This window comes from Mustela erminea, chromosome 1, assembly GCF_009829155.1.
Source record: "Mustela erminea isolate mMusErm1 chromosome 1, mMusErm1.Pri, whole genome shotgun sequence".
NCBI classification, from domain to species: Eukaryota; Metazoa; Chordata; class Mammalia; order Carnivora; family Mustelidae; genus Mustela; species Mustela erminea.
The window spans coordinates 101,610,828-101,624,820 of record NC_045614.1 but is presented as its reverse complement, the minus strand read 5'-3'; the positions used below and the strand labels follow the sequence as shown (position 1 = coordinate 101,624,820).

The 13,993-nt window shown below is 44.8% G+C and overlaps 1 protein-coding gene across 3 annotated transcripts in view; it reads left to right on the top strand.

The window, feature by feature from the left end:
- Window positions 1–10,769: 10,769 nt before the first annotated feature.
- Window positions 10,770–13,993, top strand: part of SLC12A8 (solute carrier family 12 member 8) — a 135,011-nt gene continuing 131,787 nt past the window's right edge. Inside the window, exons 1-2 of one of the 3 annotated variants that reach the window (XM_032335771.1) lie at window positions 10,770–10,868; window positions 12,125–12,219. In XM_032335771.1, coding sequence (XP_032191662.1) covers window positions 12,169–12,219 — 51 coding nt within the window. In that variant the 5' untranslated portion in view covers window positions 10,770–10,868; window positions 12,125–12,168. Of the gene's footprint in view, window positions 10,985–11,011; window positions 11,258–12,124; window positions 12,220–13,993 lie in introns of those variants that run through there. The other 2 variants (XM_032335764.1, XM_032335780.1) reach the window with 2 other exon arrangements.

The following is a 13,993-nucleotide window of genomic DNA, read 5'->3' as shown; positions in this document are numbered from 1 at the left end:
TCTCAGTCACTGTAAATTTTTATTTTCTATTTCCTATTGATAATTAAACATGTATATAATGTAGACACTGTTGTATAAAACTGAATGAATTGGGTTGCTATGCTTGAATGGGTAACTAAATGGAAATATTGTGGATACTGAGAATTCTTAATGTCAGAACAAATTTCCAGGAGAAAGGCATCATGTGTCCTGGGAAGGTCACAACAGATGTTTCTTCAACCCCCTGGGTTATCTGTGTGAAAGAATCAACTCTAAACTCAGTATCTTATACAAGTGGGTCTTTCCTTCCCCACCTCCCCCCAAATATATGAGCACTAAATTTCAAAATCTACTCAGGTGAAAATTGCTTTGCAATGGAACTTATCACATTGAAATTTTCACTGTTAAAGATGTTTGTGATATTTTTAAATACAAACTTTCACATCAGTAGTCAGCAGCCTGACAGTTGAAATCTGGTAAGTCAGTGTGTTTTAAAATATATTTTACCCTCCAAATAGAATTGTTTTTAAACAATCGGGAGGACTTCTGTTTGTTTAAGTGCATTTTTTAATTGTCATTGTAAAAATAAAATCTTGCTTGACCCCATATTATGACATGAATGAATTGCTGAGCCTTTATAATACAGTGGAAGCTCGTTTCATGCATAGTCATGGAACATAGATCTGTTCTTTAAACTGACCTATTCATTAAGTGGTTTAATGAGTTTTACAGCTTCTGGCATTGTCGTCATGTAGTTAACCTTGCCACTTGGGGTTTAGAATACCATTTTATGTATTGTGATACTAAAGGAAGCTGTTTTGTTTTATTTTTAATTGGATTATTAGACTAATTTATATTTGCAGATTCTGCATTTTAAATGTGGATACTTGCTGTTTGAAAAATAAAAAAAAAAAATACAGAATACAGTTTTTGAATAATTTCCTAGCTGAATTCTTCACAATATTCTGAACCAAATAACTAATGGCAAATATTTAAAAACTGGTACATAGATATGTATTTAAAATATAAAAGGATGTATGGAATTAACAATTTTTGCACAGATTGGGTAACAGCAGGGTCTTGACTGTATGTAGTTTCGTGTAGAATGTATTAGGTACTTCTGAAATTCAGGAGTCAAATGTTATTGTCAACCAATATTTGAGACTTGAAATACATTTACCATGGGGATAAAAATTTTATGTTTTTTTTTTCTTTATGGGTAAGATTCTTTTAACCCATTATATGTGGGGCTTGAGTTATTTTTGGGTTATTCCCCCCCATTAGTGAAGATAGTTCTGTTTTTAACCATTTACCACCTTGCTAGTCCCTGTCTTGTGACCGGTGGGACACACTGTAAGAAAGCTGTCTGCAATTAGTAGAGGAGTACAGTCCAGGTCCTTGGGACAAATGTAAGCAAATTGGCCTTTGCAGAGATTAGTCCTAGGTCCCTGGCTTTATTAGCATGGTGCTTTAAGTAATGATACATAATACCACTGATAGTCTACTAATCCATTTCTTAGATCTCTGTTCTTCTTAAGTGATTAGAAATGGTAGAGGGAGAGGGGCTTGGGAGATACGTCTACATGATGCTTCTGCTACCTTCTCAAGGTTACAAGAAAAAACGAAATTAAAGTCACTTGAATTAATGCATTGTCACTGAGTTTTGACAATTTATTATGCACAAAAGGAGTATGAAGATTTTTGTGACTATATGTGTGGATAGAAATTTCATTTTTTTTTTTCAGACTGTTGGCTGGCCTGTCCCTCACCCTCACCCCCCACCCCGTGGTCCTGATAAGGTATTAGGATAAATTATATCCATTTGCTGGATAAAAACCAGTGGAGCAGGAAAGTTTGAGTGAACTAAAGGTAAAATTTGGGGTCTCATAATTTTAGTTCTTTTGTCTTTTTCTAATGTCCTTAAAAGGACATTTTATGCACACACCCATGCAGATGTGTATGCATATGTGTAAGAGCTAGGATGTGGAATGTGATACAGTAACTGAGAAAGACCATTTTCAAAGTGATTTTCTACTTTGAAAACTCAAGGTAGAAAAAACTACTTGGAAAAAAAGTTTATAAAAGGACTTAAATGGTAGACTAGGGAACATTTTGAGTTTTTGCATTGTTAACCATTTATTCAGATGAACTTTTAAAATCATAACTTAATGTACCCTAGCTTCTCCCATTCTTAATGAGATTCTGAAACTGATGCTTATGTAAAGGTGGTGAAGGGAGCCAAAGAAATGTATTACCTGTGATAGTAATTATGTTTCTAATGATTTGAATTCTTACTTGCTGGGGTCCAGTATTCATTGAGCATCGATCACCTGCTAAGTAACAAGACTTGTCCTGGATGCAAATAAGAGATGGTTGAGGAAACTGATGTCTTCATTTGAGCATCCGAAGGGTATTTATAGTGGTCTCAGTTGCAGGGTATAGTGTTGTACTTTAGATTATGAAAACAGATACTGAGCATTAAGATGTGTTTGTTGGGTGTTGTGCTAAGTAACTTACACCTCATTCCTCATCGAATGCGTAGAGATTACTTTAGGATAGATCTCTAGAACATACAATTTTAATAAATTATAGAAGATAGGAAATATATACAGGCCAATACAGTGGAAATAAAGAGCACTGTTAGAAATACCCCCTAACTCAGGGGGTATTTGCCAAACTCAGGATAAAATTCAAACCTGGACTATGAAAATGAGACAGTAGCCTTTCTTCAGAAGGAACTGACTTATTACTGGAGTGGAAAATTAGGCCTCTCTAGGGAGTTATAGACCTGAGGGGTACCTACATCAAAGTAGGGAGTTGGAAATGGATGCTAGAGGACGCCTTCCCCGGAAATAGGAGGGCCAACTAAACCAGTCCTAATTAGTCATTTGGGCACAATCGTCATGGAGTGGCATTAATACTAATTGAAATCCGTTTAAGTCGTATACTACTAGTCAGTGCTCCCAGCTCTGATTATGATACCCTTTATGTCAACTTCCATTAACCCCTCATTATCTGATACTCTTTTTCCTTGACTATCTCCTTCAAGGTGTTTGGTCCACAGTAAAATTTACCCTTAAAATCTCAGTATGACAATTTTCCTGTGGTTCTTTATCAAAACTCCAGCACAGTCCTGCAACTTTTGTCATTGGCAACATGAGGGTTAAGACTGATTGCTAGAGCACGATATTTAACGGCAGAAAGAGGATCCAACTGAATAAACATTCAGAACCACTCTTAGGTTCACTCACAAGAGACTTGCTGAAAGCAGTTGTCCCATGCAGTTTGCTGAGTCGGCCGTCACCATGTGAGGGCAGATAATGGTACTCAAAGGCAGTGTAACCAGTGCTGCAAAGGACATGTTTTAATGAATGTAGTGTGATCTTGTTGAGGATGATGGTGAGACAGGTGAGACAGGGCTGTAGGGTAGGGAGACTCCACACCAGCAGGTTAAGAAACAGCAAAATGAGCAACAAGAGACTTAGAATCAAGAGACTTAAGATGTGCCTCGCCCTTTGTGTAAAGTTGTGAAGTCACCCGTCCTGAGCCTCAGTGTTTTGTCTGTAAGATGGGGATTAAAAATTCCTCTCAGAACTGCTGTCCAGATCAAAGCATTTGGAATGACTTGTAAGCTGTAAAGCGCTAAACATTTCCTAGTTCATATTTTATAAGTGGCACAAAGGGAAAATAGAGCAGAATTGGACAAGTGTTTGGAAGCCTCATTTCAGGTAAAGCAGAGCATGGAATAAATTCCTGACTTTCTGATAATACCATCTTTTCAAAAAAATTGAAGAAGTTAGGAGTGGGTTTGTCAGGATTTAATTGACCAGCAAGGGAAAACTAGTTAGTGAAGTAGAAGAGATTTATTTTCAGAGCCCTTGAAAGGGGTGCAACATTTTGGAGAACAGTGTATATTGTAGTGAGTGTTAAAAATTGTCAGTAGACTTGCAGGGTCAGGGGAGGGGCAGAAACCCTGCCTTACGAAAGTCAGAATGAACCGAACCATTCCATCCCAAGCTATTGGTTAAATCAGGTACAGGAACCTGACTGCTCATGAGGCAGGCAAGAAGCACCACGGACAGTAAGGCTGAGAGGCTGCGGCCAGCCCCACCAGGCAGGAGGAGGGCATGTAGGTCTGTGTGTGTATGTGCTGGACCTGCTTGTTCACCTTTTTCTTTCACCATTTCTCCTTATTCTTTGGTGTCTCCTTTGTTTTCTTTTCTTCCTCCTGAAAGACACTGGTATGTGCTGCAGTGTGTATGCACCAGGCAGAGACAGCTGACTGATGGTACGTAATACCCAGCCTTTCATGCAAGTTAGGTTTATTTTAAGTCTTTAGTATTACTGTTCCAGGAAAATTCAAAATTATTCATCAAGAAAAGACTGTAGGACCCCTGGATTAGTTTGTCTGCTTCTCGAGGGCATTTTGTTCACAGAATGTAGAACAATGCCTCACCCATAAGCAGAAATGAATGAATGAATGAATGAATGAACAATGTTACACAGTAGAAGAGGTGGTAACAGTGGAGGTGTTCAAAGTGATGGTGGAGAGTTGATGGTGTTAAGATGATGCCATGATCAGGGAGTCTGGGAATACCAGATTTCTGCGCTTGGCCACAAGCTTCTAAAGAAGATTCCCAGAGGAGACATATGCAAGGATCAATGGCTAGTGGGAAACATGGCCTCTTATATGTTGCACCTTTTTCCCAAACCCTAATGTAGAAAAGGGCTGAAGGATGTGGCCAGAACTACAGGACTTCTAGAGCCATTTCCTTTCCTGTAGCTCCTTTCCATCCTCTGGCAGCAGAGAAATAAGAGCATCTTCATATATGAGAAGAACAAGTAAAGAACAGGAGGCCAGAATTGCATAAATGAACAAAAGGTCCCAGCATTTTCCCCAGCCCAGTAGCATAGGAATAAAGGGGAAAAGGGTGGGGGGCATGTCCGCATGTGTGCCCTATTGGAAGGTGACCTTGCTCACTGCTGGGGAGTGCAGTAAATGTTCTATGATGAGACCAGTTGGATGGAAAACTCATGGTGAGCTGGACTTGTGACTATTTCTCAAATCCTTTGAGCCCACCCTCCCTTTACCCTGACCCTTTACCATGACCACAGTCCCCCTCTAGTCTTGCCTGGGTTCCTACAAATTTTTGCACGTTGACTCTTGATGGCCTCTGGTCCTTTCTGCAGATAATGCTGAAACCCTTCAGAAGCTTCTCATTTGCTGCTTGGATAAACACTAAGCTCTTTGTCTTGGCCCTGGTGGTTGCCCACCGCCCACAGCCCCCAGTATCCCCCACAGTGAGCTCTCAACCTCTCCCATTTGGTCATGCCGCCTTCTGCCACAAAGACTGTTTACACTCTTACACTGTTTACACTCTTTTCCTATTAACCCCCAACCCTGACTTCAGCACATAACATTTCCTCAGAAAAGCTTCTCCTGATCGCCCTTCTTAGGTCATAGCCACCCTCTCCCTGTGCCTCCTTCTACCCACCCATTTCAGACGCCCTCCCCTCCATACAGTTCCTTCCAGCATAGATGGCTGTTTGTCATGACCTGCTTATTAGTGTGAGAATTTGTTCTGAATTCCTGCCTGTCCAGAGCCATCCGGCTCCACATTGTCTGTCAGTGTTGGGCTCCGTGTTCCGTGGTGAGCAGATACCTGGTGAACATGGTGGAAAGAGAGCATCCAGGCCTCATGAGTCACACCCCAGGGTGCTAAGAGCTCGCAGGTACTGCCGAGGAAGCACTGCCTGGGACTTTGAGGCCCTCTAGATAGAAGCTGTGGGACTGGAAAACTGATCATGTGAGTTTCAAAATGGGAGGATAGATGGTGGATTTTGAAAACAAGGGGTGGCTGGATTTCAGTCCTCATCAAATTCTAGAATGTTCATAACATCTCTGTCAGGTAGGCTTTACAGGCCTTATCATTAACTCCATGTTGCATATAAGGAAGCCAAGGCTTAGACATATTAAAGACCGTGGCAGAAAAGAAGGGCTGGGACCCAAACTGGCGCGTGACTTCTTTCATCCCGACCCTTGAAGGTCTGCCAGCAGGTCTTCTGCGTAGCGTATTCAAGCAAGTGCTGAAGGCTAATGGCACTGTTGCCCCTGTCATTCATAAAACGGACTGGACCTGGCTCATTAAGCTTCTCTCCGCATGTCCTGTGTTCACTGCTCCCACTAGATCCTGCCTCAACCCAGATGCCACGTGGCTGCTAGAGGGAGAGTGCCTTCCTCTGGTCAGAGGGCAAACTCCCAGAATCAACAAACAGCCTAGATCCTGGAGGAGAAACAGGATCTCAGCAGGAGCTGAGGACACCTGACAGCAGGAAAGTGGCGGCCCCTCCCTCTCCACTTAGCCCTGCACCAGAAAGCCAGGGTGGAACTCTTCTTCCTGGGGTCCTGCCCCCACCTCTCTGGGAACTGGGAGATCTCGCCCTGTGTGAGGGGTTTGGACTTATGTCCGGTTTGAATTTCTTGAGTTGCCCCTTCCAACTCCCAGTTAATGGCTGCCGTCCCTTCAGACCCATGCCCTTCTTGCATCCACCGTCTTGAGGGGGAAACACACCTCAACCCTTTTCTGTCTAATCTATTCACCTGGATTAGAGAGGCTGTATTGTGTAGAGGAGAGAGCCTGAAATAGGAACCAGACCTCGGTTCAAATCCTGACTCTGCCCTCAGAGCCAGCAAACTTTCCTGAGTGTATGCACAATTCCTGTGATTTTTTTTTTTTTTTTAAATAAACATGTTCCAGGGAGATGCATCACAATGACCAATTAAAAAGAAATATAGATAGATTATAAGTTACTTATGCTCCTTGAGTAATAGATTTCACAACTTCTCTTTGTCATTGAAAATTTTAACTGGGTTAAGACACCACTGTGGACAGGACATATTTTAAGAGAGGGGCAAAAATTCCCCCGCCCCCAAAACTACTGAACTAGAAATTCCATCGTTTTCAACCATGGCTGCATCTTCAAATCACCTGAGGAATTGAGAAAATACTGATGCCCCGGCTCCATCCCAAACCTGGGTACTGCTATTTTCTGAAACCATGCCCAAGTGATTATAAAGCCTGGAGAGAGGTCCACCAGACTAGCTGACACCCCTCTCATGACCCTTCTTACTCCGGTTCCAGTTCTGATTCTAGGCTGTGAGGTAATTTTGTATATATACATATTTATATCACAATTTAATGTTTTCAACCTGTTTTTACATTTCTATTTTGGTTGACTTTGTCCAAGCTCTGATCCTTCCTCGCGGTTCAGACTTCATGACAAATGAAGTCATTTTCCAAGACATGCTTTCTTCTCCAGCCTTCACACACAGGGCAATTCTCAGCACCAACCACTGGAAGGGAAAGAGATGAAGGAGCTTCTGTCAGCAGCTAAGCGGGGTAAGGCCCACAGAGCAACAACTTCACTCTTGTGAACTTCAACTTGAGTCGGATTTGCTACTGAATGGAAGTGAGTTTAAAAACAAGATTATGATTTTTTTATATAACAGTGAAATGAGTAAAAATACCCCCCCCCTTTTTTTTTTTTTTTACCAAGGTTGGATTCATTATGTATTCACAATCTTGCTGGATAACAAAGTACCCCAAAATCTTGTGGCTTAAAACAATAAATTATTATGTCTCGTGATTTCTATAGGCAGGAATTCAGACAGAGCACAGCAAGGATGGCTTGTCTTTGCTCTATAATGTCTGGGACCTCAGTTGGAAGAACCTAAAGCTGGGGACTGGAATAATCTGAAGGCTGGTCTCACATGTCTGGCAGTTGATTGCTGGCTACTGGTGGGAACACCCACATGTGGCCTCCCCATGTGGTCCAGGCTTCCTCACAGCATGGTGGCTGAATTCCAAGCATAAGTGCTCCAAGAGCAAAGAAGCCAGATGGACTGCCTACTGCTTTTATATTCTAATCTAGGAAGTCAAGCAGTGTCATTTCTTCCATTTCTATTATGGGCGGAGGCACTCAGGTCATTCAGGCTCAAGGGTAGGGAACACAGACCCCATCTCTTTTGGAAGGAGTGTTAATGTCATATTGCAAGAAGAGCCTATGAGATGGGCTGTTAATGCAACTATCTTTGGGAAATACTGCTCTGCCCCACATTGTTTGTTTTTCGATTTTCTTGCTCATCTCTTTTTCAGATTCCAAATGTAATGTGCTTATTGTAAGAAAAAAAAAACCCATTAAAATCCAGAATTTGTCAGGATGCCTGGGTGGTTCAGTCGGTCAAGCTTTGACTTTGGCTCAGGGTCCTGGGATCACGCCCTGTGCCTGCTCCCTACTCAGTGTGGAGTCTGCTTCTCCCTCTCCGGTTGCCCCTACCCCTGCTTGTGCTCTCTTTCTTTCAAATAAACAATCTTTAAAACAAACAAACAAAAAAAACCCCTGAATTTGTACACCAAAGTAGATTTCTCTTGCACTTTACCCACTATCTCAATCCCACTCCCTAGAGGTAGCCACTATTAATAGGTTGGTGTGTATTTTTCCATACTAACTACATATATATATATATAGCTTTAAAAAAAATACACATTATTCTGCAACCTGCTGTTTTTCCTTATTGTGTGATGAACAGAGTTTCATATTAGTTTATATAAATACCCTAATTCTTTTAATGCTGGCTGTCATGGCATGGCTGTACCATAACTTATTTAATCAATCTTCTATTAATAGACATTTGGGATCTAACTTTTTAAACTATTACAGATTAATGAGGCAGTGAACATCCTTGTGCTAGGTCAGATAGGGTAATATCTTAAAAACAGAATTGGTCTGATGGGGGAGGGTATGTGCTTTGGTGAGTGCTATGAAGTGTGTAAACCTGGTGATTCACAGACCTGTACCCCTGGGGATAAAAATATATGTTTATAAAAAATAAAAAATTTTAAAAAAAAGTAAAAAAAAACGAAACAGAATTGGTCTGTTCAAAGGATATGCAGGATACTGTATTTCAATACAACAAAAGTGGGTTTTCCTTTAAAGTACCATTGTCATGAGATCAATCTACATTAAGCAAGATACTCCCTTTTTTTTTCTTTGCAAATTGATGGCTTTCTCTCACTTGAACACAAGAAAAACAAAAATCTGTTCTTAAGTATGAAAATGCTTAGAAGCTTTGAAGGGAACTTCTCATTTATTTAGAAGGTAATGAGTGACACAGTGTAGGTGGTTATGAGCAGTGGTGTGGATTTCTTTTTCTAATGTCTTTAATTCAGGCGGATTTGGAATCGAATGTGGATTCTTCAAAGTTCATGCAGTTCTTCCGAAGAGGATAGCAAACAGGAAACTAGGAACCAAAAAAAAAAAAGTATCCTGTGTGATCCCAAAGTGAATAATACAGATGGGTCTGCTAGCCATGCAGAGTAATGCTTGGCTGTCTAGTCGATTGCCATCATCTGACAGTGTCATCCTGCCCACCCATCCATCCTTTATTTACAGCCGGGTAATGTGTAATTTATTCTGGAGTCTTTTCTCTTTCAGAGAAATGTCTTTGCCGGGAATGAAGTTCTGACACGTTCTACAACATGAATGAACCTTGAGGACAGACATACTTAGTGCAATAAGCCAGACTCGGAGAAATGTTGTGTGACTCCACTTCTATGAACTATCTTGAAGAAGCAAATGCTTAGAGACAGAAAGCAGTTAAAGGTTATCACGGGCTGGGGAAGGGGGCAGTGAGGAGTTATTGTTTAATGGGTGTAGTGGTTCTGTTTTGGGGTGACAAAAAAGATACCCTTGATGGTTGCACAACAAAGTGCAGGTAATTAATGTCACTGAAATGTACATTTAAAAGTGGCTAAAATGGCACATTTTATGTTATGTATCTTTCCACACCAAAAAAGAAACCTTTACTGGAGCAGGAGATGTTGGGGCTCTGTCAGCGTTCCCATGGCTTTGCCTTCCCTTTTGTTTTTAAAAGAACAACCTCTATTTTTAGGGATTTTCACACAAAGGCTCATGTGGGCGTGGGAAGTACTCCCAGCTGCCCTCCTGTTTTCAGAAGCCCACATGGAAGCCTAGCAAGTTATTTAAGGATTAGGATATATGCCAGATTGGAAATGGAGATAATTTAATCTCTCTGTATGTTAATTCAGTTTTTTTTTCTGCAGGCTGGGACCCTAGAAATCTGACTTTGCTCCCTAGGGAAAGCTGAAAGCTGAGTCTTGCTGAAGGTGGGGAGGGCAAAAGAATTCCACTCTTTTCGAGGGAGGGGTTGTCACCAGGGTTGGGTAGCCAGCCGCCCTTGGGCATCCCCGGAGCGCAGTCTCCTCTCCTGGCCAGAGGCTTCTGCAGCCGCCCAGGGGGCCACGGGTCCAGCGTGGGAGTTGCGGGCTCTCCAGCTCCCCAACCTTTCTCACTCTTGTGTGCAGGGCTGGACTACTACTCTATAGACAGAACTTGCAGGGAGTAGCTCGCGTCCTGTCCCATTTCTCAGGGCTGGGCACCTCAGCTGGTGGCGTTGAGTGCGCCAAGGGCTGCAGAGGCAGTGGCTGGTCTAGTGAAGTCTGGGGGCTAGTGGAGCCCCCACTCCCCCCGCCCCCACTCCGGTAACCCGGCCGGGGATCCAGATTCCGGTCCCCTCGTTCCAGGCCCGGCAGATCTGTCGAGGAGCTCCGAGTCCTCCCGGGCGGCGCTAGGGGTGTGGGCTCGACCCTCGCGGAGGGAAATCTCTGCAGCCCCTCCCTCTCCACCTGGCCCCGAGGCCGGTGCATGCAGGCGTGGCTGCGGTGACCGAGCCCCGGCGGGACCCCGCCTCTCCCGCCAGACAGCTGGGACCCGCGCCGCGCACACCTGGTCAGCCACGTGGCGGCGGGGCGGGCGCGGGGCGGGCACGGGGCGGGCCCAGCGCTAGGAGCTCGCGGGCCCCGGAGCAGGTGAGGGTGGATGGGGCTGCCAGGTGGGGAGTGCACTAGGTGGTCCTGCGGAGGGTTTCTCTCTCTGGAGGAGCACTGTCCTGTAGTACGGGGGCCAGGCGTCGCCACCTGCTCAGGTAATCCCCGCCTCTCCCGGGCGCGTGTGCACCTGCGCGTCTGTCGTCAGGGGCCCGGACACGCGCGCGTGTCCCGCCCCGCCCGGAAGAGGGCTGCTGGGTTCTCCCCAGGGTCCCGAGAGCCGGGTGTGGGCTGCTCCATCCGGGGCTCGCCGACGCGCAGGAGCTGACCGAGACTTGAGGGGGTCGGGGCTCCGGCTCCGGAACCTGGGCGTCCTTTTCCGCAGACCAAAGCCGGAGCTGCGGGGGTGGTGGCATGCCCAGCGCGACTCGGTCAGGACCCGCTGTCCGCGCGTGGGCAGGGGCCGAGAGGCGCCGGAACCTTTCCCGGCCCCCCTCGCACTCTGCTCGTCTCCGCGGCCCGCCAAATCCTTGCAGTCTCCCTGCTCCCAGCCCCCAACCCTTTTCCTTAGAATACTCTTGGCGCGCTTTCCCTTCCTCGCCTTCGCCGGCTGCTGTCATTGGTCATGTTCTTCTCACATGGCAAACTCTGCCCCCATACCCCTCCCCTCATTCTCCCTTTCCTCCTCCTTCCAGTATGTCAAGAGCCCTGTCTCTGTCCCATCCCTGTGCTGGTGAAAGGGGGCACTCAGGCGGATGCACAAGGTCCCTCCCCCAAGGAAAACTGGCTTTGATGCCAAGGGAAGACTGCTCCACTGAGGAGAACCAAGCCTTTTTCGTTACCTGCCCTCCACTCCCCTACCCTTTCTGGCCCTGCTTCAGAGGGGACCCCCAAAAGAACCTCCTAAACTCCCTTCTCCCTCTCTGCTCATGGTCCAATCTACATTCACTCACCATCTGCAACCGGTTCTAGTGAGCCAGTGATGCCCTTGCTGGGGATAGAGGGGTTCATGAGGGTGGGGGAGGAGTGTCCAACTGCATCCTCAAGGACTGGGCAGCCTGATGGGCTGGCTCCAACTGCCATAGCTGGGGCTCTAGGACAGCAAGGTTTGAGCACAGGGAGCTTCTGAAGGATGTGTGGCATATATTTGAGTACCAGAGAGGAAGGGGCTATTTCCAGATGGGGTAGAAAAGGCCCCTTCCTCAGTCAGGGCTGTGTCTGGTGTATACAGGAAGGTTAGAGCGTAAGGATGGAGGGAAGAGGAGCCAGCCTGACCAAGGATGGTGTTTGCCTTCTAGAGGGGTCTGCCCACCCAGACTGCCAGGACCCCATTTCCAGGAGAATGGCCCAGATGTCTCAAGTGCAGGAGCTCTTCCATGAGGCAGCCCAGCAGGTAGGCTTGCGTGGTGTGGGGGACTGAGAGGGAATGAGGGGTCACCAGACAGGAAGCTGAATGGAAACATTACAGTACCCTATTTTAAAAGTAATTATCTCAGAAGTTTATTTTGGTATTCTGACTTAATCAAGAAAATATTATGGCCAACTGTTAACCATCTGTGTACAGAAAATCTTTGATATACTTTGTAGTGGATTTTGAGTTCTGGGCTTCCCTTCTTGCCCCATGGAGGTTTCCATGAATGGACTGAGGACTCATATAATATTAAATGCCTTTTACTATTGAATCAAACCAGTGTAAGAAGGTAACTTTATTTTCAAATAACTCATATATGCTGAAGCCAAATGTGATGTAGGAGAGATGTTAGGGTTTGAAGCCGACGGCCAAGAAAGAATTCTTGAGACGTATTAAAGCACAGGGACAGGACCCGCGAACAGAAAGAGCTGCACCAGAGTCATAAGGAGTGGCCCATTATATACTTTCAAGTTGGGAGAAGGTTAGGAATAGCGTAAGTCTCTAAGGAGTTTGGAAGCAAGGTTTCCAGAACCTTAAGGGGGCTAGCTATTGTTGGGAAAAGGTAATTTATTACCATCTAATAAAACCTTCATCATGAAACTCTTTAGATATATATCCACTGGTGAGCCAACATGTATCTTGGGGGGGTTAGAAATAAAGGAAATTTCTGAAAGAATTTTTATATGTTAAAGTAGACTTACAGGATCCTGGGGATGGGGGTTTGGGATAGGATTGCCTTTTGCTCTTAGCAAAATATTAACATTAAGGCAGTTGAGTCCCTAGAGGAATGTCACTCTGCCAGTTTCAAGGACTTGTCAATGGGCTGTAGGTGGTAACGAAATTTAACAATTTTTCTTCTGCCTCGGTTTTCCACATCAAAATGGATTTCTCAATTTTCTGATGGCTGCAAGTTATTTTTTTTTTCTTTTCTCCTTCCCCGTTGACCATTAGTTATAGTAAATATTTAATGGCAATGGAATTTCTGCAGAAATACAGTGAATCCCTTAAAAAGTAAAAAGCCGGGCTTTGGTGTTTATTAGGAAACTACCTGCACCGGTCTTTGCTGTTGAAGGATCACCCAACCTTGAGGTTTCACTCATACTTTGTAGAGAAGAGCAGAAGGGTTTCTGGCATAAATGGAGGAATGAGCCTGCCGAGAGGGGAGAGCATCAACTCAAGGCCTCACACAGTTCCCAGAGAGCAGGCTCCAGAACCTAAGAGTCCTGAGCCAAAGGGCAGAGGCTGGTGAGGCAGATGGGGTTCTAAGTTGATGGGGGCATTCAAACTGGCCAGTTACCCCCTCTTCAGGTTTACAGGTACATGGGGAAAATGCAGCATGGTGGCTGGCGGGGGGCGAGTACCCAGTACAAGATACTGCCCCTCTTCTCCTGGGCAGGCCGCGGGCTGTAGCCCCTGCACCATTGTACTCGACTCCTCATACCCAGTCCTGGAAGTTTCCATGCTGCAAGAAGTGAGGGACTGGAGACTTGGTATAGCTCCTCAAAGCTGTTTCAGAACACCTGCTCAGAGCTGTTTGTTCTTAGTGTGGCCGAGGACTTGTAGAGAGACTTTGGTTAATCAGGGGTCTTCCATTTTCTTGAACTTGACTAGCTTCTCCCCATACTTCCCACATGTTTTCTTTGGACATGTAAGGCTGTACATGAATGTTTACACACTTAATATGTTATTTGTGGATCCCTTCCAAAATAATGGCTGCCGTGATAGGCACGAAGAAGATACCCAGATGGGAAACATG